Here is a 27,366-nt window from a genome sequence, read left to right on the forward strand (position 1 = left end):
TTCTACTGGTGAGAAGATTGTTTATCTAGCTAATGCTGATAGCAGTGGAATAAAGAGGTAGGTATTCTGTAGCTTATTTTAAGTGTCACATTGTCAGCGCTTCAGGTTAGAGGTAAGGTTGTAAGGGGAATGATTTGAATCATAATCAGATTGCTTATGTTTAATTTTTTCACATTCAGCTTTAGAAGTGTTATGTATGAATTACATTTCCTTCTGTCTTAGAGAAAGGGTTGAATAAATATTAGCTCTGAGGCTTCTGTGTTTTTAGGGAGGCTTTACACTGTTAATCTCACCTCCATCAGTCCTAAGAAAAATATCTACAGGTGTTTATTGCCTCTTGACTGCTGGTCAACAGAAACTTGAAAACTCTTCATGTGTAATATTTTCCCAATCCAAGCTAGTGTATGTAGGTGTTTTTTTTTTTTTTACATGCTTTAGAACTTAATGTTGTCCATTGTTTTCTTTTGAATTATTAAATTTGTGAATTATGTTGCTCTCTGAAGAAAATTGTTTGGAAGCCAGAATGATGGTGCTGTTGTTGTACTTTGGTTAGCTATTGACAGCTTATTCAGAATCTTGCTTTTTGACCATAAATCTCCTCTTGAGGTTCTCTCAAAGAGATCTAGGCCTTTGAGATAACTACAATTTACTATTTAGACATTTTCATAAGGTAGGGAAAAAGTAGAAAAAATTTTTTACAATATTGAGAGTCTTGCTTTATAAAGATTTTAAGTAATGTTCCTACCCTGAATGTTTTGTTGTTCTTCTTCTGATATGATGGGAAGAGATTTAATAATTTTAGATCTGATGTTTGATGAGATGGGACTCTTTCTGCTATAAAATCAACAATCATAAGTTCTCAGTATTCTTTTCTAAAGCATTGTGTTTTCATTAAAAGAAAGGGTTATAATTGAGTTTTATTTTTCTTTTTATAAGAAATTTATTAAAAATTGAATCTTTTTGCTAGAATATTGACATGCTACCCAGTAATGTGTGTGCATTTTTTGTCAAATTTTCTAATCTGTTTGTGAGGGGGAAGTATTCACTCTCTTGTACATGTATAAAATGGAAGTAACGAGAAAAGTTGCAAATTAGGAGGAAAAATTGATCATAGTAATTTTGCATAATTGGGGTATTTATAATGTGATAATATAACAATAACAGAGTAGAGAGAGGAAATTTGTAAAAATATCTCAGCTGTATGTATGTATCATTTTCCTAATGAAAAGAGTTAAGTAGGAATACCACACTGAGTGATTTAAAATAATCACTCTGCTAAAAAATAGATGTTCTTAGCCTCCCACACACAATGTCTCTAAATTATTGCTATAAAGATTTATGGGGAAAACATGATTTGGTCAAAGAAAGATCAGCTGCTACTTTTGAGAACTTTTTGTGAACCAAAGAGAAAACTAAAATTCTCATAAGATGAAACTTCTTTTCGTTAGATGATTAATAGTTGTCATCTTTTAATAATGATCTCTTTCTAACCTTACTGTTAGACACAGTATTGAAGATTCATTTGTAATTTGAATTTTCAACTACATTTTTCCCTTCCTTTTTTAATAGAATTTATAATGGAATTATGAAACTATAAAAGAGTTAAAGTTAACTTCCCTATAAGAGCAGGGAATACATATACTAACTCTGACTTGACTTAGGTGTATAGTTTTTCCCCATTTTGAAAATCAAACATTTATACAACATTCAACCTTGACACTAACTGCAGTGATTTTTGAGGCCTTTGATTGTATTTCAGGGCCTGTTACATATTATGAGTAGTAGAAAACTAGAACTTGTGTGGTGTCAAAGTTATCTACCAATAATAGATTATAAACATTTGTTTAGATACCAAAAAATAAAGATGAATCTCTGAGAAGATAAATCTAAAATGATGGAGCAGTATTATTAAGTATTAGTAAGACCTACTTTGTATGCCTAACTAAATACATAGTGGGTATTTAGCAAGTACTTTTAAAAAAAATTTTTTTATATTACATTAGGTCCTTGAGAATCCCTGGTTTAACCCTCACAGTTTGAAGAATTTTAAGAGACCCAAAAGTCTATGACTTACGTATATAGTGACTGAACCAAGCGGATTGTCCAACGTCCAAATCTCAAAGCCGCTTTGTTGTTTTCATTCAGCGCTGGTGACAAAATCTATGAAGTATGGAAAATATTGTCACCATAGGTAGAGAAAATCATGTGCTGCAGAATAGGTTTTGTAGATTCGAGAATTCATGAAGGACCCTGGATATTGCCCTCATGACTGTCAAGGGCCAGAATGCTCAGGTTTGGCCCTACACAGTCACAGCTTAGACTTTCACAGTGTCTTCTCTAGTCTGAAGAAAACACTATTGTAATGAAGTAATCTAGTGAATAACTCAGGAAAGTCCTTGACTTTCTAGCTTTTCAAGATTTTATTTTATTTTTATTTTTATTTATTTATTTGACAGAGACACAGCGACAGAGGGAACACAAGCAGGGGGAATGGGGGCGGGGAGAAGCAGTCTTCCCGCTGAGCAGGGAGCCCAATGGGGGGCCTCTATCCCAGGACCCTGGGACCATGACCTGAGCCGAAGGCAGACGCTTAACGCCTGAGCCACCCAGGCGCCCCTCAAGATTTTATTTTAGTGAAATGTATCAGAATTACAATTTGATGCTGCTTTTTCCTAATTCTTCTTCCTCCCAGCTCCCCTTCTATTCCTTTTCATAAACTATTTAAGACGAGGATTCATGTGTGTAGGTGGACAGAACTCAGATTCAAACACTGTTAAAGATTTCAGTTACATGTAAATGTACATATATTAACTGAATTTATACGTATTAACTGACTTAATCCTCAGAACAACCTAATGAGGTAGGCACTATTATAACCCTGACTTTATAGATAAGAAAAATAAATGTAAATACATTAATTCAGAAGCTATGATATTACTGCATATACAGAGTGTTTTCTAATAAAGCCACCTACAGTAGATTAATAATAAAGTTGCCCTTCTGTGTCATAACTTTTTTTTTCTTTTTCTTTTTTCTTAAAAATCCATGAAGCATGGTTCTGCAAATTCTAGTCAGTGTGGGAAATGGATCACTTTGGGTTTGGTATCACTCAGTCTGTTGAGTGGCCATACTTGTAGTAACAACCTTCTTGACCAACGGGCCGTGGATGGGCAGTTTCACATCAGAGAAAGGATGGGAGGCCTGGGTGGCTCTGTGACTTGATAGGACCAGCACAACGTGGAAATACTGTACCTTTAGGTTGTGAGAAGGCTGAAAGGAGGCCAACTTTGAATCCTGAATTCATTTTAATGCCTTTTATTAATTTAAGGGGCTATTTTTTGTATTTTGTTTTTATTGTCTCTTTTTTACTTTTGATTTTGAAGTAATTTTAGCTTATAGAAGTATTGGAAAACTAATTCAGCTAGTTTACATATATCCTTTACTCAGCCTCCTCTAGTGTCGACAATCTATATAATCAGATTATATTTATCAAAACCAGGAAATTAAGGTTGGTACAATACGATTAACTAAACTATAGACCATATTCAAATTTAGCCAGCTTTCCACTAATGTCCTTTTTCTGCTCTAGGATCCAGTTCATGATCCCATACCCCAGGCAGTTATTTCATCTCCTAATCTATTCCAGTCTGGGAGTTTTCCGGTCTTTGTCTCTTATGACTTTGGCACTTTGAAGAGTACTGATAGTTATTATGTAGAATGTCTGTCAGTTTGCATTGGTCTGACGTTTTCTGGTAATTAGATTGAGGTTATGCATTTTTTGGTAACATACCATGGAAGCAATGTCTTTTTTTTTTTTTAGATTTTATTTATTTATTTGAGAGAGAGAATGAGAGAGAGAGCACAAGAGGGAAGAGGGTCAGAGGGAGAAGCAGACTCCCTGCTGAGCAGGGACCCTGATGTGGGACTCCAGCCTGGGACTCCAGGATCATGACCTGAGCCGAAGGCAATCGCTTAACCAACTGAGCCACCCAGGCGCCCGGAAGCAATGTGTCTTTTGGTGCATCCTAATCACAGGATACTTGATATCAAAATGTTGTATTACAGATAATGTTATCCTTGATCAGTTGGTTAAAATGGTGTCTGCCTGCTTTTACACTGGGAAGTTTCTGTTTTCTCCTGTATAATTAATGTCTTGGGGAGATATTTTGAGACTATTATTATTGCCTTTTTTATTATTAATTTATTTGAGAGAGAGAGCATGCACACACAAGTAGTGGAGGGGAAGCAGAAGGAAAGGGACAAGCTCACTCCCCACTGTGTGCAGAGCCCGACTTAGGGCTCAGTCCCACAAGATCCTGAGGTGACGACCGGAGCTGAAATCAAGAGTCCGTTGCTGAACCAACTCAGCCACCCAGGCGCCCCTGTTGTTGCCTTTTTTAAAATGCATGTAATTTGGTCAGTGTTCCAATAAAAATAAGGACTAGAGAAAACCCAGGTTATTCTCTTTCTGGGAGTAATTTAACTTTCCAAAATAATTATTACATAATACTCTTTTTGGAAGGGCCCATAACCTACATAAGATTAATATTGTTTACTGCTGGAATATAAAAAGATGACGATAGGCTCAGTGTTCCATTTTTTTAATTTCATGGGTTAGTATACATTTAAAGTGGTTGGGGGCACCTGGGTGGCTCAGTCGTTAAGCATCTGCCTTTGGCTCAGGTCATGATCCCCAGGTCTTGGGATCGAGCCCTGCATGGGGAGCCTGCTTCTCCCTCTCCCACTCCCCCTGCTTGTGTTCCCTCTCTCGCTGTGTCTCTCTCTGTCAAATAAATAAATAAAATCTTTAAAAAAAAATAAAGTTTGGGAAAGAAACCATTTTATTCATTTTTCCATGTTTAAATTTTATCCAAGAGACTTTTAATTCAGCTTTAAACAATTAATTGAATTACTGAGAAAATTAAAATGGCTAGTCAGTATTACTTTATTCCCATTTTGGGACAATAGCATGTAACATGTAGCCTGTAATAGCGAGCTTGAGTTGGAACCTTAGTTTTCTTATCTATAAAGTAAAGGTTGTAATAGTTCCTACCTCATTAAGGTTGTTCTGGGGATTAAATCAGTCAATACGTGTAAAGTGCTTAGAACAGTGCTTGGCACAGGGACAGAACCCAGTAAGTTTTAGCCACTATGGAAAAAAAAAAAGGTAGCATAAGCATGAGTTGACTGCCAGTGTTGAGTGCTGACTTTAGAAAATGATAGACTTTTCCATGAATATACTCTTATCCAATGTTTTTGTTCCAAATAGCTGTCAAATCCCACTGAATTTGCTGCTTTCTGCAGACTTTTGTTTGGGATTTTAGTGGTTAAACCTAAGGGAATTTCTAGTCTTGCTTTTTGAGAAGCATATTCTCATTTTAGGAACTTTGGTAATCTGAAAGGGTTGCACACAGGCCAAGTATGGGCAGAGACAGTAAAAATGTTTGAGGCCTTATTTGTGTCTTTTAAAATACATTTCTGTGTGTAGGGAATTAAGTCATCATTTGAGGTCAGCCGATCAGGACCTGCAGTTTTTTCTTGATTGTTACTTTTTAGGGAGTACATGAAGGCTTCTGTCCATAAGCTGTTTTGACTCACTTTCCAATACATGTTTTTCTTTCCGATGGTACCAGGAATTTGCCTTAGTGAAATACCCTGCTTTTCATCTTGGCTTCCTTTCTCCCTTTACATTTTTTAAACAACCATGCAAAATCCACTTCATTTACTGAAGTTTTTATTGTTGGTCGCTACCAGGAAACAGGATTGACAAATACAGTGAGCAGTGAGGACGTGACAGTTTCCAACAATCTCAAAAAACACTAGTCATAGTTGCATAGTTGTTACTAGTCTATATTGGAGTGTAACTTGTTTAGTTTATTTTACCCAGGTATACTTTCTAGTCTCTCTCCTAAATGATCCCATAGTAGGGGCATCCTATTCTTATTTAGGAATTAGCCCCACCCAATCATGTATGGGATTTGATTTGTGGTATCAGAAAACCCAGGCTACTTAACTTCTAGGAGCCACAGTTTCTCCATTTATAAAATGGGGATAAATGAGTTAATATATGTTGAATTAATATATGGGTCTCAGTTCTAGCTTTGCCAGATATTACCTGTTTGGCCTTGAACCCAGTCAGTGGCCTTTCTGACTAACACGCTCAGTTCCCTTATCTGGAAAATGGAGTTAATAAGACTTTTCTAATTCACAGGGCTATTGTGAGGGTCAAATAAAATAACCTTATGTGAAAACTCTTTGCTAATTAACATTCTGTGCAAGTGCAAGATAGACTTTAATCCAAGGTTGATTCAAGTTGACACCCCTTTTGATTTAAAAAGATTCCCCTATGCTTTACAAAGCTTGCTTTTCATTTCTCCAGATACGGCCCCCCTAGGTCAAGAAGATACTTGCTTATCTGGCCTTCACGGATTAGCCTTTCTCTAAATGTCAGACTATCCAGCACTGGCCTATTAGACTACTGTGGCCACCCCAGCTCCAATCCCTTTCCTTCAACCACTTAAGAGAGGTTGCTACAATATTAAAATATTTTAAATGCACAGAAATATTAATAATTAATCACCATCAAGGTAAGATGATAGTTTGTCAATTTTCACTTCCAGCCACTCTTACCGATTCTAATAAAATGCTGAAACTGCAGCTACCTTCAAAGCCATTGCCTTCACTAACACAAGGCTTGGTAATAACCATTTAAGACATCAGTATGATGAGGTAAGCAAACATTTATTAAATATCTTACTATGTGCCAAGCACTATGCCAAAAATAGGGGAAATTCCCCTCCTGAGAACAAGCTGTCATCCTCAATTTGAGATTAGAACAGTTCTCACAGGGTGAAGGGTGGGAAGGTGGGACATTTTTGATCATCACAACTAGGGATGCTCCTGGCACCTCTGGGGTGTAAAGGCCAGGAGTGCTATTGAACCTCCTGCAGTGAACAGGCCAGCTACCCCACAATGTCAAAATATCAGTAGTGCCAAGGTTGAGAAACCCTAGTTTTGAGGAGCAAATACTGTCCGTGTGAAAGATGTTAACTGCTTTCCCATCAGGATGAAAATATGTTGTCCCTATAAGTAGTAGAATATCAGCATGTCTTTTGGGCTGTCCTGATGGGAAAGACTAGGTGTTCTAACAGGGGGTGCCCTGTATTTTGGGAAGGGGAACATGGACTTCGCTTCCTCCATTGCTGTATTAAAAAGTTTAAAGTCACTGACGGGCAGTATTATAACCTCATATTCCTGCAGGCTCCATTGTTTCTTCTATCCTTTCTTTTTATGGAAGAATGCTGCTTATTAATCCTGCTGATTGTGAAAAAAGGAAGAAGGTGATTAGATTTTCACTCTTATTTTCAAGAAACTGCTATAAATTCACCTCCCTTCAATCGTAGCTTAATTGGTTTCATAAAACGGCTCCACCACAAATATACCAAAACAGTTGTTTGAGTCATCCTTTTGAAATCAGCCAAAGGGAAACTCTAGTGTAGATGGGAATCTGTTTCATTAGAGATAATATATGCAGTCCACACCATTTTTCACCATAAAGAAGCATTTCATGTTTTAAAACATTTTCCTTTTTTTTTTTCCTCTGCAACCCTTTGTGCCTACTCACTTCCCCACCAAAATAGAAGTGTTCAAAAGATTATGTAAACATCTATGTAAGATCAGTTTTGTTCTTTGTTTAGTATTTGTTTTGCTTTTTATTTTTCAGGGCAGGAATTTTGTACTTGTGTTTAGTAGGTAGTAAGCAGAAGGCTGTGTGCAATGTAAATAAAAGAAAAAAACATGTTTGTTGAGGGAGCAATTTGAACAAAGATTGATTTCCCAGTTTTCCTTCTTTAAGTGAAACTGACAATTATATGTTACAGAAAGTCATTCCTTTGGGAAGAGTTGATACAATTGTTTTTGTATCAACTCTTCAATTAGAATCCTTTATCAGTCAAATTTAATGAGACTATTTCTAAGAAATATATATTTTGTGGCTCGTTTTTTATGTTTTCCAAGCCTACACCGAAAATAACAATATTCTTGAATGTGTTTCTTTAAAACAATTTGTTTAACTTGGGAAGGTCCCTGCTGATGAGAACATGCTTACTTTCTAAGGATCAAGCAGAGTTTTAAAATAATAGGTATTATAGAAAACAGCCTTATTATTAGCAGGATTTTTTTCTATCCTTTTTTTCCAGTCTCAGGTAGAATTAATGGTGCTATTTAATATTCTTTTTGTTAGATCATCACATTGGGATAGAACTGAATTTATGAGGTCAGACCAACTAACTCAATTGAGTATCAACAGATGGAGCCAGTAATTGAGGCATTAGAATATACTTTATATAGATACCCACTTCACGGTCTCAAGTGAATTTAGGAATGACTTTAGGAATTAATTTTGAAGAATTCTATATTTTATTCAGATTTTAAATATAGAGAATATACAAGGAGGGTGGGTACAGGAGCACCACCTAGTAACTTGGCTTTGTTAAAGATTCTAAACCACTGTAAAAATCATGACTCTTCAGAACATGTAAAGATTCTAACAGTTCTTTCTGACAAACACATGTAAACATGTATTAGAATTGCAATGAAAGGTTCCAGGAGAAGTAGCTGTCATAGCATATATTATTCATAGTTTAAGAATGCCAGTTATATATCACTGGTTATATGCCCATTTTGAATTTAAGAAAACTGTTTATCTTGGGTCATTTAAGTGTATAAACAGTACTACTAAAGTGTTTTATTACAGCTTTCAGATTATTAGATACAGAAATAAAAGCCAAGTTTGAGTGTGTTCCTGTATTGAGACTTTGATTTCACTGATAAAATATCCCAAAATCAGGCCTTCTAAGGAACCTAAGCAGAGTAAAAATAAGTGTAATTGGAAATCTATTGTTTTTCTTGGCTAATTTGGCCAAGGTCTGTATGGTGGATATATGCTAGCCCTATTCCAGTTACTTGTCAAAGCTAAAAATTGTTCCTTTTGCTATCGAGGTGATGGGACTAAATCTATAGTCCTAAATGTACATTACTTATAAATTCTTATGTTAGAACCAGATGGTCTCGTATTTTTTACAGCTCCAAAATTCTCTTCATTCTACTTTAGTCCCATCATTTTTAGAGATGAGGGAACATTGCTTTGTTCAAAGAGAGCCAGAACTAGAACATAAGCTAATATTTGCTAGCCCTGCTATACACGAGTATCAGCCAAATATGGGCATTCACATTTATCACTTTCAGATTTCACCCGTATCTGTGTACTTATTGATACTATTTAGTACTATTAAATTGACTTACCTCTTTAAATAAGTGTTTTTAAAAGGAACATTTTACTACTATAAATGGAAAATTATCACTTCCTAAAAATAGAAAGTAACTCTAAATGGGAGTACAAATCAAGACAAAGCCCCATTATTAAAATTTAATTTAAACTTTAATTCTTGTTATTACATTTTTAATTCTTGCTGTTCTTGGTCAGAAATGTATCAAAGCAATGTTTTTGTGTTTGATGACAGTACCTTAATTGAAGAAAAGCACAGTTAAAGCTTCTAATTAAGCTTTGCTTAGCTTTTTGTAATGGGATGCTTCTTTGAGGGGGGAATAAGAGGGTATGAATTCTTGTTTGTATAGTAAAATCTGATTTAATATAGATCAGAAGGTCTTGTAATATGGAACCAAAATTGTTCTTTGGTTAATTTGAATTAATTTGGGTTTTTTTTTTAAGAATTTATTTATTTATTTGACAGAGAGAGACACAGCGAGAGAGGGAACACAAGCAGGGGGAGTGGGAGAGGGAGAAGCAGGCTTCCCGCAGAGCAGGGAGACCGACTTGGGGCTCGATCCCAGGACCCTGGGATCATGACCTGAGCCAAAGGCAGACGCTTAACGACTGATCCACCCTGGTGCCCCTGAATTAATTTGTTTTAAAACTCTTAAATTTTTACATTGAAGGCTTTAGTTAGCTTCGTATTATTTCTTTTTCTAAATGGAAGATATGATCAGTATAGTTTATTTTCCTGAAATAAAAACATTTCTCTGGGGAGATGAGAGGATTTTATAGAGTATTTGAATGGAGGAAATGTGTTTTTTAAATAATTCTTAAGCATGTTTTGTTTATTTAAAATAAGTGTTTTTTAAATTTACTAACAAAAATTAGTGTGTCTGAATTGCTGGTTTAAATGTGTATGTCAGTTACAACGGATAAAAGAGGTCAAAATGGCTAAGCTTTTTCCTTTTACTTGTTCTTATTCATTGGGCTACAAATAGTCTGTGTTGCCTTCTCTCCAAAAGTGCTGCTATAGAGGCTGTATTTCGCTGTACTATAGAAAAATACAGATAGGCATTTTTCATTCATTGGTTTCCTATGGAACTTGTTGATGGAAGTATAAAATCAGGAGACTGTCATGGGTTAGCTAGTAAGAGTTTTGTTGTGAAAAACCTTTGTAACAGGTCTAACAGGAAGACGGTGGAGAGAACAGGTGTAGGAAATAACTGGTCCCATTAAGCTGCTGATGAAATAAACATGATAGTATTGTGGGGATTGTTTATTGTAGCATTTTTTCTGGCTTATCAGAAATATTTTGTTTTTCATATGTGTGTCAAATTTATATTTCTTAATTAAGCTTTTTAATTTGGGATCTTTGTAGATTCATATGTGGTCACAAGAAATAATACAGAGAGAGATTCTGTGTATCCTTTACACAGTTTCCCCCAATGGTAATATCTTGCAAAACTATAGTAAAATATCACAACCAGAATACTGACATTGGTAAAAATACAGAACATTTCCATCACCACAGGGATCCTTTCTGTTGTCTTTCTGTAGCCATGCCCACTTCCCTTTCACTCCCACCCCCTCCTTAACTCCTAGCAAGCATTTATCTGTTTCCCATTTCTATAATTCTGTCATTTCAAGAGTGTTACATAAATAAAATCATTTTCGTAACCTGTTGAGGTTGGCTTTTTTTACTCAACATCATTCTCTAGAGATTCAGCCATGTTATTTCGTATATACCAGTAGTGTGTTCCTTTTTATTGCTGAGTACTATTCCACAACATGGATGTACCACAGTTTAATCATTCACTCAGTAAAGAACATCTGGATTGTTTCCAGTTTTTGGCTATTATCAATAAGGCTGCTATAAACATTCATGTATAGGGTTTGTAACATAAGTCTTCATTTCTCTAGGATAAATGCCCAGGTGTGCCATATATAATTGGCTTAAATATTCCTTTACATATATTTGAAACCACATCAGACAGTGTTAATAATTTTTGCTTTGACTTTCAGACATCCTGTAGAAATTCAAGAAAAGGAAATCTTATTGTATTACCTGTATTTTTACTTACCATGTTCTTTCTTCTTTTCTGATGTTCCAGGGTTCTTTTTATCATTTTTCTTAGAGAATTTCTGCTAGCCATTCTGATAGAGTAGATCTATGGTGACAAGTTCTCTTTAATTTTCCCTCACCTGAAACTGTCTTGATTTCCCTTCCATTTTTGCTGGGTATAGGATTCTGGTTGACAGTTCTTTTCTTTCAGCACCTGAAAAATATATGCTACTTTCTTCTGGCTTCTATGATGTATCTTGGCATGGAATTCTTCAGGTTTATGCTCTGTGGGATTTGTTCAGTTTCTTGAATCTGTGGTTGTGTGGTTTCTCTTTCCAAATTTGGCAAGTTTCCAGCCATTATTTGAATACTTTTTCAGCTCTACTCTCTTTCCTCTCTTACTGGGTTCCAGTGATAAAAATGTTAGATCTTTTGCTGCGGTCCCACAGGTCCATGAGGCTCTGGTCTTTCTTCATTTTCTTTTTCTTCCTTTCCTTGCCTTGCCTTGCCTTGCCTTGCCTTGCCTTGCCTTGCCTTGCCTTGCCTTTCCTTTCCTTTCTTCTCTTCTCCTCCCCCTCCTTCCTCTTCTTTTAGTCTGTTTTCCCTCTGTCATTCAGATTAAGTAATTTCTCTCTTCTGGTTCACTGATTCTTTATAATGTCCCTTTTATTTTGCTGGTAAGCCCATCCTAAAAAGTGAGCTTTTAAATTTTTGTTTCTTTGTCCAGACTTTTTTTTTTTTTGGTCCTAAATATGTTTGCAGTTGTTCATTAAAGCATTTCACATTTTTATCATGATTGGTTTAAAATCCTTTTCAGGTAATTCTGATCTCTGCCATCTCAGCTTTTGTCTTTATTATCTTTTTGCATTGTCTTAAATCTTTGTAGTTCTTAATACAATGAATGGTTTTCTGTTGAAACCTGGACATTTTGGTGTTATGTTCTGAGACTCTGGATGTTATCTACACCTACTGTTTCCACTGTCTTTTTCTGTCACTGCCTTGGCTCGGGAATAGTGGCTGCCTCCTTATTACTGCCAGATAGACATAGAAGTCCAGTTTCCCTAGTCAGGCTTCATTGACACCCAAAGGGAAGGGAATCCTTGTTACTGCGAGTGTGGAAGTCCATGCTCCCCTGACACTGCTAGAGTAGAGGTGGGGGCATGTTACCAACCAGCAGGGTGGAAGTCTTGGCTCCCTACTTGGCTGCCCTGACAATACCCCGGTTGGGGGCAGGGGCTAGGCTTCTTCCTTACGGCCTCATGAGGTGGAAATCTAGGCTCCCCACTTGGCTCTTGCTTGTGTAGGCAGTGGTAGGGCCAGTGTTTTCTGTGGTGTTTGGCTACAGTAGAGTGGTTATTGTCAAAAGTTATTTCTCTTACTAAGGCAGCCCCTTCCTCATTCCTTTAACTAGAGAGAGCGACCTTTTGGGTGGATTTTTTTTTTTTTTTTTTTGTCTCTGCCGATTGACATTTCCAGGTTGCTGGATTCTTCAGCTCTTAATCTGGGATATATTAAGCATAAAGAAAACCCAGAGAAACTCAGCGCCGTGTCATTCCTTGTGCCCCAAGGTCCCTAGCTGGTCTATCTTCTCTCTACTTTTCAGAGTCTTCTTATGTTTTATATATAATATCCAGAGTTTGTAGTTGTAGTTAGTGGAAATAATAGGGAAAAATACTCCTACTGCATCTTCCTAGAAGTAGAAGTTACCAAATTTACATTTTTAAACTATTTAAACAGTTGGACCAAATATATAACCACTATTGGGGAAAATGTCATACACTTTGTATATTATATGATAACTTTGCATAATATTGTGCTTACAAGGACTGCTAGAAAATAACATCTTTATTTAAACTGAAATTCATTGTTCACATTATTAATGAAAACTTTTTCCCTCTAGGAGATAATGCAAAAGGTGTCCCAAGGCTCCTGACCAGTGAACAAAGATTTGAGAAAGACAGCCAAGCTCATGTTTTCTCCTGATCAAGAAAATCATCCATCCAAAGCACCAGTAAAATATGGTGAACTCATTGTCTTAGGGTAAGTTTTCTCCATCTGATGACACATAAAATTGAATAATATATAGTAACTTTGACATCTAGGTTAAAATTACTTTTTAGATTGTATATCCTATCTATGTCCAAAAATGATTTAAAGCTACAGGATAATATTACCTCAAAATAATATTGATAATGTTAAATCAAGAAACTCTTGGGGCGCCTGGGTGGCTCAGTCGTTAAGCGTCTGCCTTTGGCTCAGGTCATGATCCCACGGTCCTGGGATCGAGCCCTGCATCAGGCTCCCCGCTCCGTGGGAAGCCTGCTTCTCCCTCTCCCACTCCCCCTTCTTGTGTTTCCTCTCTTGCTGTGTTTCTCTCTGTCAAATAAATAAATCTTTAAAAAAAAAAATCAAACTCTTTTAATCCTCATTTTTATGCCGTCTCTTATAAGTGCTCACATATGCATAAACTTTGCCTCACCCTTATCCCCAGAAAGAATAAAGCTTCTTAAAGGTGAAAAATGTACAGTCTAAATGTCTAAAGTCATATAATTTTTCCATTTGTCTTCCCTATCCCATCTTTTAGAAAAGTTTGCCTCACCTGACTTTACCAAAATCCCTTCCCCGTTTAGGTCATTTCATGTAGGTTAGTATTTATTTGTTCCTTTGTCCTTCTGAGGTAGTTGTTGCTTTGTGCTTATGGTCCTATTCTTCGTGTGATAGAGTTGTACAGGCTAAAGATACGATGACCCTGAAGCCCAGAATCCCACTACTTGTTTGCTTCCAACGTATTCTCATCCATATAATTTAACACAGACACAATCTGAAGAATGAGGAACAGATAATTTCGTTTATTCAGTCTAAACTTGCATTAACTGTCAAAACAGAGACACAATATATATTAGCTAGAAATTTCAGAAACTAGAAATTGCAGATTTTACTTTCCCCTTGATGTTTCTTTTCTTCTGTCTAGAAAACAGCTCTAGGAACAATTATATGACTTTAGACATTTAAAACAACATGTTTTAGAGTTAGGTTGGTACAAGGTCTTGTTTAAGTGAGAATATGTCCCTTGTTTCAGAGCAGAGAGTAAGAGAAAGTCGGAAGATAATATGGAGTTAATGAGCTTAACTAGAAGTCAGGAATGCTAGATTCCAGTGCCTATTCCAACATTGCTAGTTATATGACCTTGGGCAAGTCACTTCACCATTCTGGGTCTTGGTTTCCTCTTTGGTAAAATGACAGACAAGATCATCTCAGGCCCTTTGAGAGCTAAAAATCTTTTTTCTCAAAAACAACTTAAAAGATTAGAAACTTATATAGTAACTACAATGTTACCAACTTCACATCACATAGATCTTAATGTATTAATGACAAACAGCTTTTAACTACCAAAAATTATTCAAAGTTAAATTCTTCTACCAGGAAATCTGAGTCATTTGAAGACTGGAATTTAAAATTTAGTATATGGTTTAAACTGCCTTTCTTAGCCCAGCAGTTTCTCAGTTAATCCTTGGCAATAGTGGTTGTCTCTGTGTCTAGCACTTGGTGTCTTAAAATACAAATAATACTTCTTTCCAGCCCCCTAGGAAAAATAAAGCTGGATAAGGTTGTCAGTTTGATGTTGTTGCTACTTTTTTAGAATAGAGTTTTGAGTTACAGAAACACAATGTTTGGGAATAGAGAGTATATCCCCAGGAGGGAAATAAGTCATATAACTAGGCAGACAGAACAGTCAGGACCCAAAGTGGGGCTGGTGGCAACACACAGTATTAGTACTGTATTAACTAAGGGGTGTGACTCTGAACTCTTACCAAAGCTAGCAAGATTGGCAAGGGCTTTCTCCAACAGAAATCAGTGTGTTTTATTTTTTATAAAGAATCAGTATAATTTCTGTATATGGCAGTGTGAGTAAAGTCCCTTCTTTTCCTTGTCAGCCATTGATGTAGGCCATTTTATAATCACATTCTCCTCCAACCTCAAAATTGTCCCTGGTCCGTGCCTCGTTTTCCCTCAGATTGACCAACTATAAATGAGAGACCAGGAAACAAACCAAAGATTTTGTCAGGGGGCAGGGAACAGTGAATGAGGAGAGATTATTATTAAGCCATTGCTTATGCCAAAATGAAGCAATAAAGAATTTTAAAAAGCATGACACAAACACCTGGATTCAAATTCTAGTTTTTCCATTGTCACTTGTGTGACCTTCAGAAAATGACTTAATTTCTCTGAGCTCTAAGGAATTTTATTCCCCTGGGGAATAACTTAAATTCCAAACTGTAAAAGCTGAGTGATGCCAATCTCAAGAGTTGTTATGAGGATGAATTAAATGAGGTGCTGTATGGTAGAGAACACAATAGTGCCTATTACATGGTAAACACCCAAATGTTTTGTTGTGAACTTCTTTCCTATCCACTCCTCGCTTACTTGCGTATTTTCAGCACATGTATATGGTATCATGGAGAAGTGGTCATAACATTTGAACAACAAAAATGTTTAGTCACTATTTAGCAGGCATCTCAGTTGGATAAGTTTTGCCAACATAATGTGAATGTGTATGTGCACATTCAAGTCCTAAGACTTATCAGACTTACCAAATGAGTCTAAAAATTTCAGAAGTTAAGCTATTTAAAGTATTTAGTTGACAATTAAAGGAGATTCTGTTTTAGACAATTCATACTGTACTTTTAAAGGTTGTATTAGCACATTCACCTTTAAAAAACATAGAATGAGTCATAAGGAATCAGATATGCCATTAATCAGCTCTTGATTATCTTGAATAAAAGAGGAAAGAAAAATACAGATAATTTAAGGCTATTTATAATCCAAAAAAATACTTCTTTGTGACTTGGAGTGTAACCAGAATCTCATTTTGTTTCATACTTAGACAGCTGGTCTAGGGATCAACAATTACTGAAGGGAATTTGAGATACTTACAGTATGCTAATAAGATGATTAATTGAAGATTGATCCATATTGTAAAGCGAAATAAAGCATTTATTTCAGAATTGTGTGGTTCTTACAAGATATCACCTAAACTTTTTTCCCTCCCATCAGGTATAATGGATCGCTCCCAAACGGAGATAGAGGAAGAAGGAAAAGTAGGTTTGCTTTGTTTAAAAGACCTAAGGCAAATGGGGTGAAGCCCAGCACTGTGCATATTGCTTGTACTCCTCAGGCTGCAAAGGTAAAAAGCAAACAAACCCAAATTAAACTAAATAAGTTAACTTGAGAAATTGAAAGACTTGTACATGTTGTTTCTGTTCTCTAGCATTCCCTTCACATTCTGTACCAGAAGTTTCCTTTTGTTTCAATAGGAGCAGACACTTTGGAGACAATATCTGAAGCACTGCCATATGGAAGGGCATCAAACTTTTTTTTTTTTAAATGACAAATCAGGATCAGTGGGTGGAAATTAGAAGGAAACATTCCCTTTTAATAAGAAATTTTAAAAATGTGGGTTGGGACCAGGGCTTTATCTAGTATTTAGAATTATACAACTGTCTACCCTGAGAAGTAGGGAGTTTCCAGTGTTACTAGAGGGGCCTTGCCTGGGCTGAGCAAGGAATGTAGTATATAATAAGAGTACTCAGGTACTAGAAGCATTGTTTGGATGAGGTGATTTTTTTAAACTAAGGGTTTAATTGTGTGGTTCTTATAAGAGATCCTTATCAAAGATTCTGTGTATGCTCTTATTTTTTGTTTGCTTGTTTTATGACCCTCAAAGCTTTTAACATAGTGCCTTGAACAAAATGGATCTCAGTTAACTATTAAATTGAACCAAAACTATAAAAGCAAATAGCCAACTGTATCTCCAGTATAACTTCTCAGTCTCCCAGTATATTTAATGCTTTTAGCTCCTTTTTCTCTCCCTACCAAAATCTCCAGAACCTGAGCCATCATTTCGGGACACTTGGGCTTTTCCTGGAATGAAAGACAATTTATAGGGAATTTTAAATCTTTCCATTTCTGTGAATTCCTCTACTTCCAATTTTGTAACACAAAATTTGTATTTGATATTGTGTTGAGTGAATAAAAATTACAAAGAGTCTCTCAGCTTCTGGAAGTAATTGTATCTTTAGCTAGGTAGCCCCAGGATGTGCATTAATATTTTACCATCTGAGGTATATCTTTGTAAGTTAAACAAGAAACAGAAAAATTGGCATATGGTGACTTGTTTTAGGTCATAGCTCCAGTCCCTGAAGTTAATTGAATTTGTTTTGTATCCAGCATGGTGACTAGAACAGTCCTCATGTCTTGATGAGGCCTCCTCTATTACTGTTTGAGACCCAGTGAATATAGGACAGTTTCTTTTTAAGTGTTTCTTTTTGCTCCATTGCAGAGAAGGGTTGTGCTAAGCAGGTGGTGAGAGTGAGTGCAAGCTAGTAACCCAGGCCAAGGAGCTCTGTGCCAGAACTGTCCCTGCAGCGTGCTCTTGCATTTGGGGTACGCCACTTCTCTGTGCAGGGTTGTCTCCCATGTTGTCCCCAACCGCTAATGCCATGTAAGCCTGCAAATCACAGCCAGAAAATGCAGCTACATATTTCCAAGTGCCCCTTTCACAGCTAATACTACCTCTGGTGAGAACCACTAGCAGAGGGAAAATAGTTATGATCCCTATTTCTAAAATACCCTATTCTGGCAGTCATCTGGGATAAGGTTAAACCCCGCCTTTCAGTCCAGTGAGAACTTAACTAGACATAGTTCTTATTCATAATCTAAGACTAGGTTTAATAGCTAAAAAGCCAGAGATTACAATCTCAAAGTACACAAAAACCTGTGTTTTTAAATCACTTTAGCCACTAAGAATACATTACTTCCGGGACACCTGGGTGGCTCAGTTGTTAAGTGTCTGCCTTTGGCTCAGGTCGTGATCCTGGGGTCCTGGGATTGAGCCCCGCGTCAGGCTCCCTGCTCAGTGGGAAGCCTGCTTCTCCTTCTCCCACTCCCTCCGCTGTGTTCCGTCTCTCCCTGTGTCTCTCTGTCAAATAAATAAATAAAAATTAAAAAAAAAATACATTACTTCCAAGGTTATGGGCAGTTATTTGATTAGAAAATCAATGCTTTATGCTAATTAAAGTAATTATAGTTTTTAAAATCTATAAAACAATTATATAATGTTTATTTTAAAAACATCAACAACGTGCATGGGAATGATCTACATTGTGTTAATGAGGTGTTGGATACCTCCATGAAGATAGGGGAGTGAGAGAAACATGTAAGCAGCCTTGACACTGCTGTTGAATTTAATTTCTTTTAAGAAACCAGAAGCAAAAATGGCATTGTTATGGTTTGATAAAGCTGGGTAGTTGGTACCCAGGTGTTTTATTTATTCTCTTTAAATATTTGAAAATTCCACAGCCTTAACTAATTTTAAAGCTATTATTTTAAGGCTTTATCTATTACAGATTACCTACAAATTAAAACCAAGTAAGGTTTTATAATGCCAGTGTTCTAATTAAGAAACATTTTTTTGCGGGCGCCTGGGTGGCTCAGTCGTTGAGCATCTGCCTCTGGCTCAGGTCATGATCCCAGGGTCCTGGGATCGAGCCCCACATCGGGCTCTCTGCTTGGTGAGGAGCCTGCTTCTCCCTCTCCCTCTGCCTGCTGCTAGCCTACTTGTACTCTCTCTCTGTCAAATAAATAAATAAAATCTTAAAAAAAAAAAAAGAAAGAAACCTATTTTGAATTTAGCTTCTTTGCTTTGTATAATCATTCTTTTGTGTCTTTGTATCTGTTTTGTATCTGTTTTCCTTTTACGCAACCTATTTCCATTTCCTTTGTGCAGGTTTCCCCCCTTTCTGATATTATCTTCAACTCATATACATAGAAAATGCCTGAAAACAAAACCGAAAAGTTCTTTTTAGCAATATTTTTAGTTTGGGATAAATCAAAAATACAGTCGTAAGCATTGTGTCCATTTCCTTTGGTAATGTTTAATCATTCTATGAATTTTTCTGTATTTGCCCAGCCTATGGCAAATGTTTGTCACCTATAGAGTCAGAATGATTAAGAAGACCATTTAACTCTGCTTGTTGGTAACTTGTTTATAACTCTTTGAGTTACTTTAAAAATAAGAATCGTCTTATCTTGCAAAATTCTGTATTTCCTCCTTATTAGAGCATGGTCGAGTACTATTTTCAGTTTCTGCATGGGCTTTGATTTTGATTACTTTATAATTTAAAATATTTGTAAGGGAGACCTAGATTTTACAGTGTTTTTATACAATGAAATTATGTTCTTACTGTATAACATCTTCAAGGTATTCTTGAAACCCCACTCAACCTGAGTAACTACTGTCACAGCTGAGGTTACAGAAGAGTTATTAGTGTCTACCTTAAATTTGGGAGGAAAATATGTCAGATGTGATAGATTACTTTTCTGAATTTGATTTGATTGGCCTACCAGCTAATTTTTGCTATTAATCTTTTCTTTCTTAGGCAATAAGCAACAAAGACCAGCACAGCATATCATATACCTTATCTCGGGCCCAGACGGTGGTGGTTGAATATACTCATGACAGCAACACTGATATGTTTCAGGTACTATAACATCTGAATTATTTTTTGTCTTAAAAAAAAAAACAAAAGTTGAAAACCTATTGTCAGTGACTTTTGCTGTGGTCAGTTTCGTGATTATCCTATTTTAGTCATGTATTACATTAAAATATATATTGATTTCCAAATCTCATATATAGAAGTCAGCGTAGCATGGTTAAGAAATGGGCTCTGGTAAACATTACTTAACCACTCTATGGCTCACTTTGCTCCTATGAAGTGCAGATAATAGAGCTTCCTTCATATGACATTTAGGAGGCTTAAATGTGTTGTTAGTACATGTAAAGTGCTCAAAGCTGGCCCAGGGAGCTGGTAAACACTTAGCTATTAATAATAGTGGTTATAATAATATCTCAGATAGCTATTATCCAAAAAAAAAAAGAACCAGGAAATACTCTGCATATATTTATGACCATTTTTGCCACTATTTCCCACCTTCCTCTATAAGTAGGAAAATGTACAGGCAGTCTCTAATTGTCTATATCATGTTTGTGATCAAACTTGTTTTTCAGCACACATTTGCTCCAAGCTACTAATGCGGTAAAAGGTTTTTTTTTTCTCTCCTTTTTGTACCAGTCCAGTGCTGATGTTTTTATAAACTTGATAGATAATAGAACAGTCAAACCCAAAGATGTAAACAGAATCCATGATGTCTTCTCCCTTGTTTGGTTTTGTAAAGCCCTGGATTTTTTGGAAACAAATAGGACATAAAGTACCTGATAATGTTGCTCTTATAATTACTGTCCCAGTGACTTTTCAATTTTTCTTTTTTTTATCAAGATTGAAATCTAAAGGCCTAGAGATGTCTTTAATTATAACCAATAGCAAAGTATTTCTCATTGAGGTCACTTATCACTCCCCCGAGCCCTTCTAGTAGAATACTGAATTTTTTAGAATAATGTCTCTATATCAGAATATGGAGGTATGTTTATCTTTCTTGCTGTTGCCAAAAAAATTTAAGATAAATAACACCCTTAATGAAGATGAAGGTTGGGATCTTAATGAGAACCTAACACAAGCTTTAGGATGATTTTCCACATTTTATTTCACTGACAACCAGTTAAAATCAAGATGCTACCTAGATGTTTGACCCCAGACTAGAATTTTAGTTTCAGAAAATACCTTGAATTAATTTGTTTACCCCTTATTTTTTGTCAGTAAAGTTATTGAAATCTTGTGAGTTAAAGGTTACAAAGTTAGTTGGGGGCAGAATAGGGATTAAACCAGGCATTCTGATTTATAGCACAGTGTCTTTACCATCTTATGAAGGTCCTTAAATAAGTTGCACCATTTTTGTTTTCTTCCTTTTCATAAAGGAATAGAGAGTTTTTCCTAAGTAGTAGTCATGATGCTCCTTCTATAAAGCATTATACCAATGGAAAATCCAAACATTTCTACATTAAAAACCATAGATATATCCAAAACTACCCTGATAAATTAGCCAGTCTTTGAGGAACTGGTTTTATAATCATTCTGGGATTGCCTGCCTTCCAAACTGAACAAGAACATTTATTGTTCAATTCATCAGCTGTTCAAACTCCAACTCTGCATTGGTTAACACTATGAAGTAAATAAAGACATTACAAGTTGATTGTATTCATAGGTGCTACACTGGCAGTCTAAATATGAAGTACAAGCTTCTGACTGGGTTGAAGAAGGGTGAGGGAAAGACTTCATAGCAGTGCCTTTTTTCCAGACTTTTTTTTTTTTAATCAAGTTGAGTAGGATTTTGTCAGTCCAGCCAGTAGAAAGGCATTCTGACAAAAGAGATGGCAAAGTACACAGTGTGGTAGAACATTGACAAGTGAGCTGCTTGTAGGTAGAATATACTTTTCGTGTGATTAACAATGATAGGAAATTAAGCTGGATCAGTGGGAAGCAAATTGTGAAGTCAGTTTCTAATTATTACAGAAATAAGAAACTAAGAAGTTTGGATAGTCTGTAAGGAACCATTAGGGTTTTTAATGAGAGTGGGAGGGAATGACATGATAAGATCTATATTTTTAAAGCTAATAGTAGCAGTTAGAAGAGGAATTACTAAAATTTATCTTAAGGCACAGTTATATTTTGGCATCTGATCATGATCACATAGGTTTTTTCTCTTTATAGATACTTAAGATTTCTTCCTTCTTACCTGTCTTGACCAATATTGCTTTGATGTCTTAAATCTCCTCTAAGACCCAGATCAAATCTCAACTCTTTTGGAATAATCTCTCCTTCCAAATAAGTCACTTCTGAATATCTTGATTCAAAAAATCAATCCTCAATCCATTCCTGGGCCTACATCTTTTGGATCTAAAATAGCCTTTTATTCTTAGAAATATTTTTAGTTTCAAAAGTCTGAGACCATTTTCTTTGGATATCATTATCTTAAAAAGCAGGAAAAGGGACATCCAGTCTTACGTTTGTTAACCAGCCAATTTTCTTCTGAAACTATCCAAACTAAAGAAAGACTTATACTTGATAGGACAAAAATGCTAAAAGGATTTTATCCGAAAGTGTGCAGTTATGAGGAATTCTTGAGGCTCAGCTATGCAAAGAATGACTTTGAAGTGTCGTCGTCATTGTAGAGGGTCAGTGTTTTTTCTCAGTATCCACTTTCTTCAATTTTATGATACTACTTTATAACAAATACATGAATGAACTCATCATTTTTAAATGTTTACTTTAAAACCCTGTGGCATTTGTCAGGTCTGTCATCTCTTCCACAGATTTCCTTTTTTCTTTTCATTTTTAAGTGTTTACTTTAAAACCCTGTGACAATCAGTTCTGTCACCTATTTCCTTTTTTCTTCTCAACTTTCATCTTTCAAAATGAAAATTAATATATTTCCTAGCTAGTACCTCTGAAGATGTTTTAATTTGCCAACCCATCCACCAGAACTCTTATCTGGGAACCTTTTTTCTCTAAAATATGGCCCAGAACCAGGAAGAAAATAAAAAGGACATCTAGGCCTATGAAATAAAGGCCACATAAGGCCACGCACTAAAATTCCTTTTCTTTGCTCCAGGGAGAATCCTTTAGGAACTTAACAAGAACTTTTGAAATACTGTTCTTTAAAGTTTAGTTTTTTTGATTTCTCAACCCACAGCAGAATAATAGTGACTAGTTAGAGGAGGGGTATGCTGCTAGAGTCAAGTATGCCCAACAGCAAGAAGTGATAGCTGACAACCTGACAGAACACATGAGAATATAAAGTATATATAAGACCTCAAAGAAAGCTATGTAAGCCCATAACGTAAGGATCAGCCTTCTTGTACACCTTTATAGCACCTGAAGACATCACTGCATTCAGTGTAATATAAATGGTACTTATAGTTTAATGTCCTGGAGACATCATAAAAGACTTACTTGTATGTTCACTATATTCTGTTAAAGAAGGCAGAGTAATACATGGTAGGCATATTTCTATCGAAAGGGGTTAAAATTAAAATCTGCAGCCATCTAGAAATCTCGGCCATCCTAAACTCTGTATTCCCTGAGGGTTTCATATATTCTGGATGGTAAGTTCCCATTTACTCCTATGCTCTAAATAATTATTATGTCAGAACAAGTTTGACAGATTAGTTTTCTAGGGTGTAGATGCTCTCAGAGTTAAGTATAAGTTTGAGCTTTAGAAATTTCAGAGGCTTAATGATTTCATCTTCTTGTACCTTTCTTGAATGAATTTTCCACTGTGTTCCTTTCAATAGGTTTATAGATATTTCTTTTTCCCTTAGATTGGTCGGTCGACTGAAAGTCCCATTGATTTTGTAGTAACTGACACAGTTCCTGGAAGCCAAAGTAATTCTGATACACAGTCAGTGCAAAGCACTATATCAAGATTTGCCTGTAGAATCATCTGTGAACGGAATCCCCCCTTTACAGCACGGATTTATGCTGCAGGATTTGACTCATCAAAAAACATCTTTCTTGGGGTAAAAAGCTTTTTTCCTAACTGGTGCATTATTTTTAACCACTTCTGTTTCCAAATTAAAAGAACTAGAAGCTCACTATTCTTATTGCTACTAGGAGAAGGCTGCCAAGTGGAAGACATCAGATGGGCAGATGGATGGTTTGACCACTAATGGCGTTCTTGTTATGCATCCACGCAATGGGTTCACAGAAGACTCCAAGCCTGGAATATGGAGAGAAATATCAGTGTGTGGAAATGTATTTAGCCTGCGGGAAACCAGATCAGCTCAGCAGAGAGGAAAAATGGTAAGTATTGAGATGTAGCCTCTTATTTAGCTCCAGTAAACACATTGGGTGAGTTGGACTGAATGAATTACATAATTCCAAAAACTCTCAAATGTTGACACAGAGTGCTTAAGTCTGACTATCAGAAACACTGATCGCTAAATATTATACTAGAGGGTAATATCTTAATGTTTCAATCAGGACACTTTAAAAATTTGTTCTTTCATATTATGTTAATATATTTTAAAACCTAAGCTTTCCTAAATTAAATAGCACTGTGTAGTTTCTATTTATATCTCTTTGACCATGATGTATATGGGAAATATTAGACTTACTGAGCAGCCAGATGTTTTAATCATAAATAGTCTTCACTATAAGGCTGAAAAGAAATATGTTCCTGCTCCATATTTTATCCTTGATTTTCAAACTTGTATTTTTCATGACTGCCATTAGAGTTTCTTATATTTAGTAACAATCATAGGAAATCTCGATTCTTGAGTAAGGAACGTGTAAGACCAAAACTCTCATGTAAAAATTGAAAACACAGTGTTGAATGTTTTTTGATCCTTGTTTCTTCTAGGTGGAAATTGAAACCAATCAGTTACAAGATGGCTCATTAATTGACCTCTGTGGTGCAACATTGCTGTGGCGTACTGCAGAAGGCCTTTCCCACACTCCTACAGTGAAGCATTTAGAAGCTTTAAGACAGGAAATCAATGCAGCACGACCTCAGTGCCCTGTAGGGTTCAACACCCTAGCATTTCCTAGTATGAAGAGGAAAGATGTTGTCGATGAAAAACAACCATGGGTGTATCTAAACTGCGGCCATGTGCATGGCTATCATAACTGGGGAAACAAAGAAGAACGTGATGGAAAAGATCGTGAATGTCCCATGTGTAGGTCTGTTGGTCCCTATGTCCCTCTGTGGCTTGGATGTGAAGCTGGATTTTATGTGGACGCCGGCCCTCCAACCCATGCGTTCAGCCCATGTGGGCATGTGTGTTCAGAAAAGACAACTGCCTATTGGTCCCAGATCCCGCTTCCTCATGGTACTCATACTTTTCATGCAGCCTGCCCCTTTTGTGCACATCAGTTGGCTGGTGAACAAGGCTACATCAGACTTATTTTCCAAGGACCTCTAGACTAACAGACAGTTGTCCTCCAGGACTACATTATAAATTTATAAGCTAAGTGAGTTGGGTTTTCCAACCTGTTGTCCATGTCACAGTTTCTCTGCTCTGGTCATTTGCATTAAGATGAAGAATTTTTTTAAACATTTATAATAAGTAGTAACAATTTCTGATCAAAAAATCTGGGAAACTCAAGAAAAAGAATTTCTGAAAGTACCAGACTTTGAATTCTGAGTTTTGAAAATATATTTTGAGGATAAAAAATGCAATCTATAATTTGTTGCCTTCCTTTTAGTGTTTTTGAATCACCCATCCTCAGTGTTGGAAAATTGTTTTTATATAACTGAGGGTACTGTTGGTTCAAACTATGTTAGTTTACAGTTTGTTGCAAACATTGTAAAATACAGCAACATGTATATTAACTTTTTTCTATTTATCTTTATTATAGAAAAATCTTAGAATGTTCTTGATAGAGTAGCATGGTAACGATGGTGTCACACTTTCGGTGTGAATGGTAGTTTAGCGAGCATAGCTCAAGGATTTACAAGCTTAGAAGGACAAGAGAGCCTCTCTCCCTGCCCCCTTCTAAATATGGAATTTGGTAAATTAAAATACTTTGTAAAACCAAATTCATATTAATTATTGTGTGAGAGCTGTTTGTTTTTAACCACATTGAATATAATCAGGAAAGTTTTTTTTCTTAATGTTCTCTCAAGTGTAGTATATAACAAAAACTTAATGCTAAGAAACATTTTATATGCTCCTTTGAATATGCAATTTAATCTAGATTATCTATTTTTCTCCCATGATAACTAATCTGTTTTTAGTACCAGCAACATTTGGCAAGTTTATTTTTTAGATATAAACTGTGGTTCATCTGTTCACTGTTTCTGGAAAAAAAAAATCATTCTCATGAGGAAAAGCATAAATTAACAAGGAGGAGAGTGACTTGATTTGCTTTTAGAAAAAGAAATACTTAATTGATCATTCTGTTTGTGGTCTTATCCAGGCATTAAGAAATGTGGAGAGATAAAGGATTCAGTGACAATAGTGCCCCCCCCCCCTTTTTTTTAACCTAACAGACCAGCCTTAACTTTGTGGGCTTTGAATCCTAAGGAGAGTTGCCACCATGTGACTCAAGGAAATGTTTGGTTGGCAGATGAGCACTAGTGACAGCCAAGTAGGGGAACATACTTGCATGGTATGTTTATTCTCTAATTCCAATAAGTTCTTTGCTTAAAGAAGCAAGAAAACGTTTCTTCACTCCCTCCCCTCCCCTTTTTTTAATGCACCACAAAGGAAGTATAGACAGTTGCACTACATCAAACCCTTTGTGACACTTGTAGAAATCAGTACACTTTTAGATTAGACAGAATCTTTTTTTTAATCTTTTGATTTGTTTTTCCTTTAGTTCACAAGTTGTATAATAATTGACTGTAGCAAATTTTTGTATGTGGTAGTATAGCTTTAATTTATCATAACTATTACTATACTGTTCTGAATTTTCTTTTGGTTTAAAAAAAAATAACAAAACCTGTTGCTTAGAAGCCATGAACTATTTTACTTTAATTCAACTTGTCAAAATTTCCTTGTTTTTAAAAATGATCATTTGGGTTCACTCAGGAAATGCATGTCAGGAAACTTGTATTATAAGTTTACTAGTTGTGATGTATCAGTAACTGCTGTTATCCCCTTTTCAAAGAAATATAATTGATTTTGAAGTTTTCTAGATAGTCACATGCTTTGTGACTAATGCAAGGAAATCAAGTCCTGTGTTGTATTTGTTCTAGTCATTTCTATTCAGGCTATATATTGTAGCTAATTTTTATTTGCAATTAATTTATTCAAACTAAGTAAATACTTTTCAAAATAGATACTTGAATTTGTCTCCGTGAGTTCGTTTTTGCATAACTGAGAATGGGAAACTAGAAATGAAAACTCTTGGACAAATCTACCCCCCCTCCACTTCAAAAATATTCACTTGAAATAGATGAAGAATTTGCATTTAATGTAACACTTTAAATCTCTGGTTCTCTTGAAAAAGCATCTCTTACCTCTTAATAAAGGAACTTTGTTTAGTGGTTGAATAATTGAAGCTTTGGTAAAGTCCTGCTAGGGAGTTGGCTCTCTGCAAGAGTGGGATACTAGACCGTTGAAACAGTGCTT

At 35.9% G+C, this 27,366-nt stretch overlaps 1 protein-coding gene across 1 annotated transcript in view; it reads left to right on the top strand.

Annotated features, from left to right (window-relative positions):
• PELI1 (pellino E3 ubiquitin protein ligase 1) overlaps window positions 1-27,082 on the top strand; it is a 57,430-nt gene extending 30,348 nt beyond the window's left edge. Inside the window, exons 2-7 of the mRNA XM_028093862.2 lie at window positions 13,237-13,376; window positions 16,392-16,521; window positions 19,775-19,876; window positions 23,611-23,808; window positions 23,903-24,091; window positions 24,651-27,082. Of these exons, the coding sequence (XP_027949663.1) occupies window positions 13,306-13,376; window positions 16,392-16,521; window positions 19,775-19,876; window positions 23,611-23,808; window positions 23,903-24,091; window positions 24,651-25,217 (1,257 nt within the window). The 5' untranslated portion in view covers window positions 13,237-13,305 and the 3' untranslated portion in view covers window positions 25,218-27,082. The remainder of the gene's footprint in view (window positions 1-13,236; window positions 13,377-16,391; window positions 16,522-19,774; window positions 19,877-23,610; window positions 23,809-23,902; window positions 24,092-24,650) is intronic.
• The last annotated feature ends 284 nt before the right edge of the window (window positions 27,083-27,366 follow it).

Source organism: Eumetopias jubatus, unplaced genomic scaffold (genome assembly GCF_037043125.1).
Source record: "Eumetopias jubatus isolate StellerSeaLion01/CBP00866 unplaced genomic scaffold, mEumJub1_p1.0 scaffold_9, whole genome shotgun sequence".
Taxonomy (NCBI): Eukaryota; Metazoa; Chordata; class Mammalia; order Carnivora; family Otariidae; genus Eumetopias; species Eumetopias jubatus.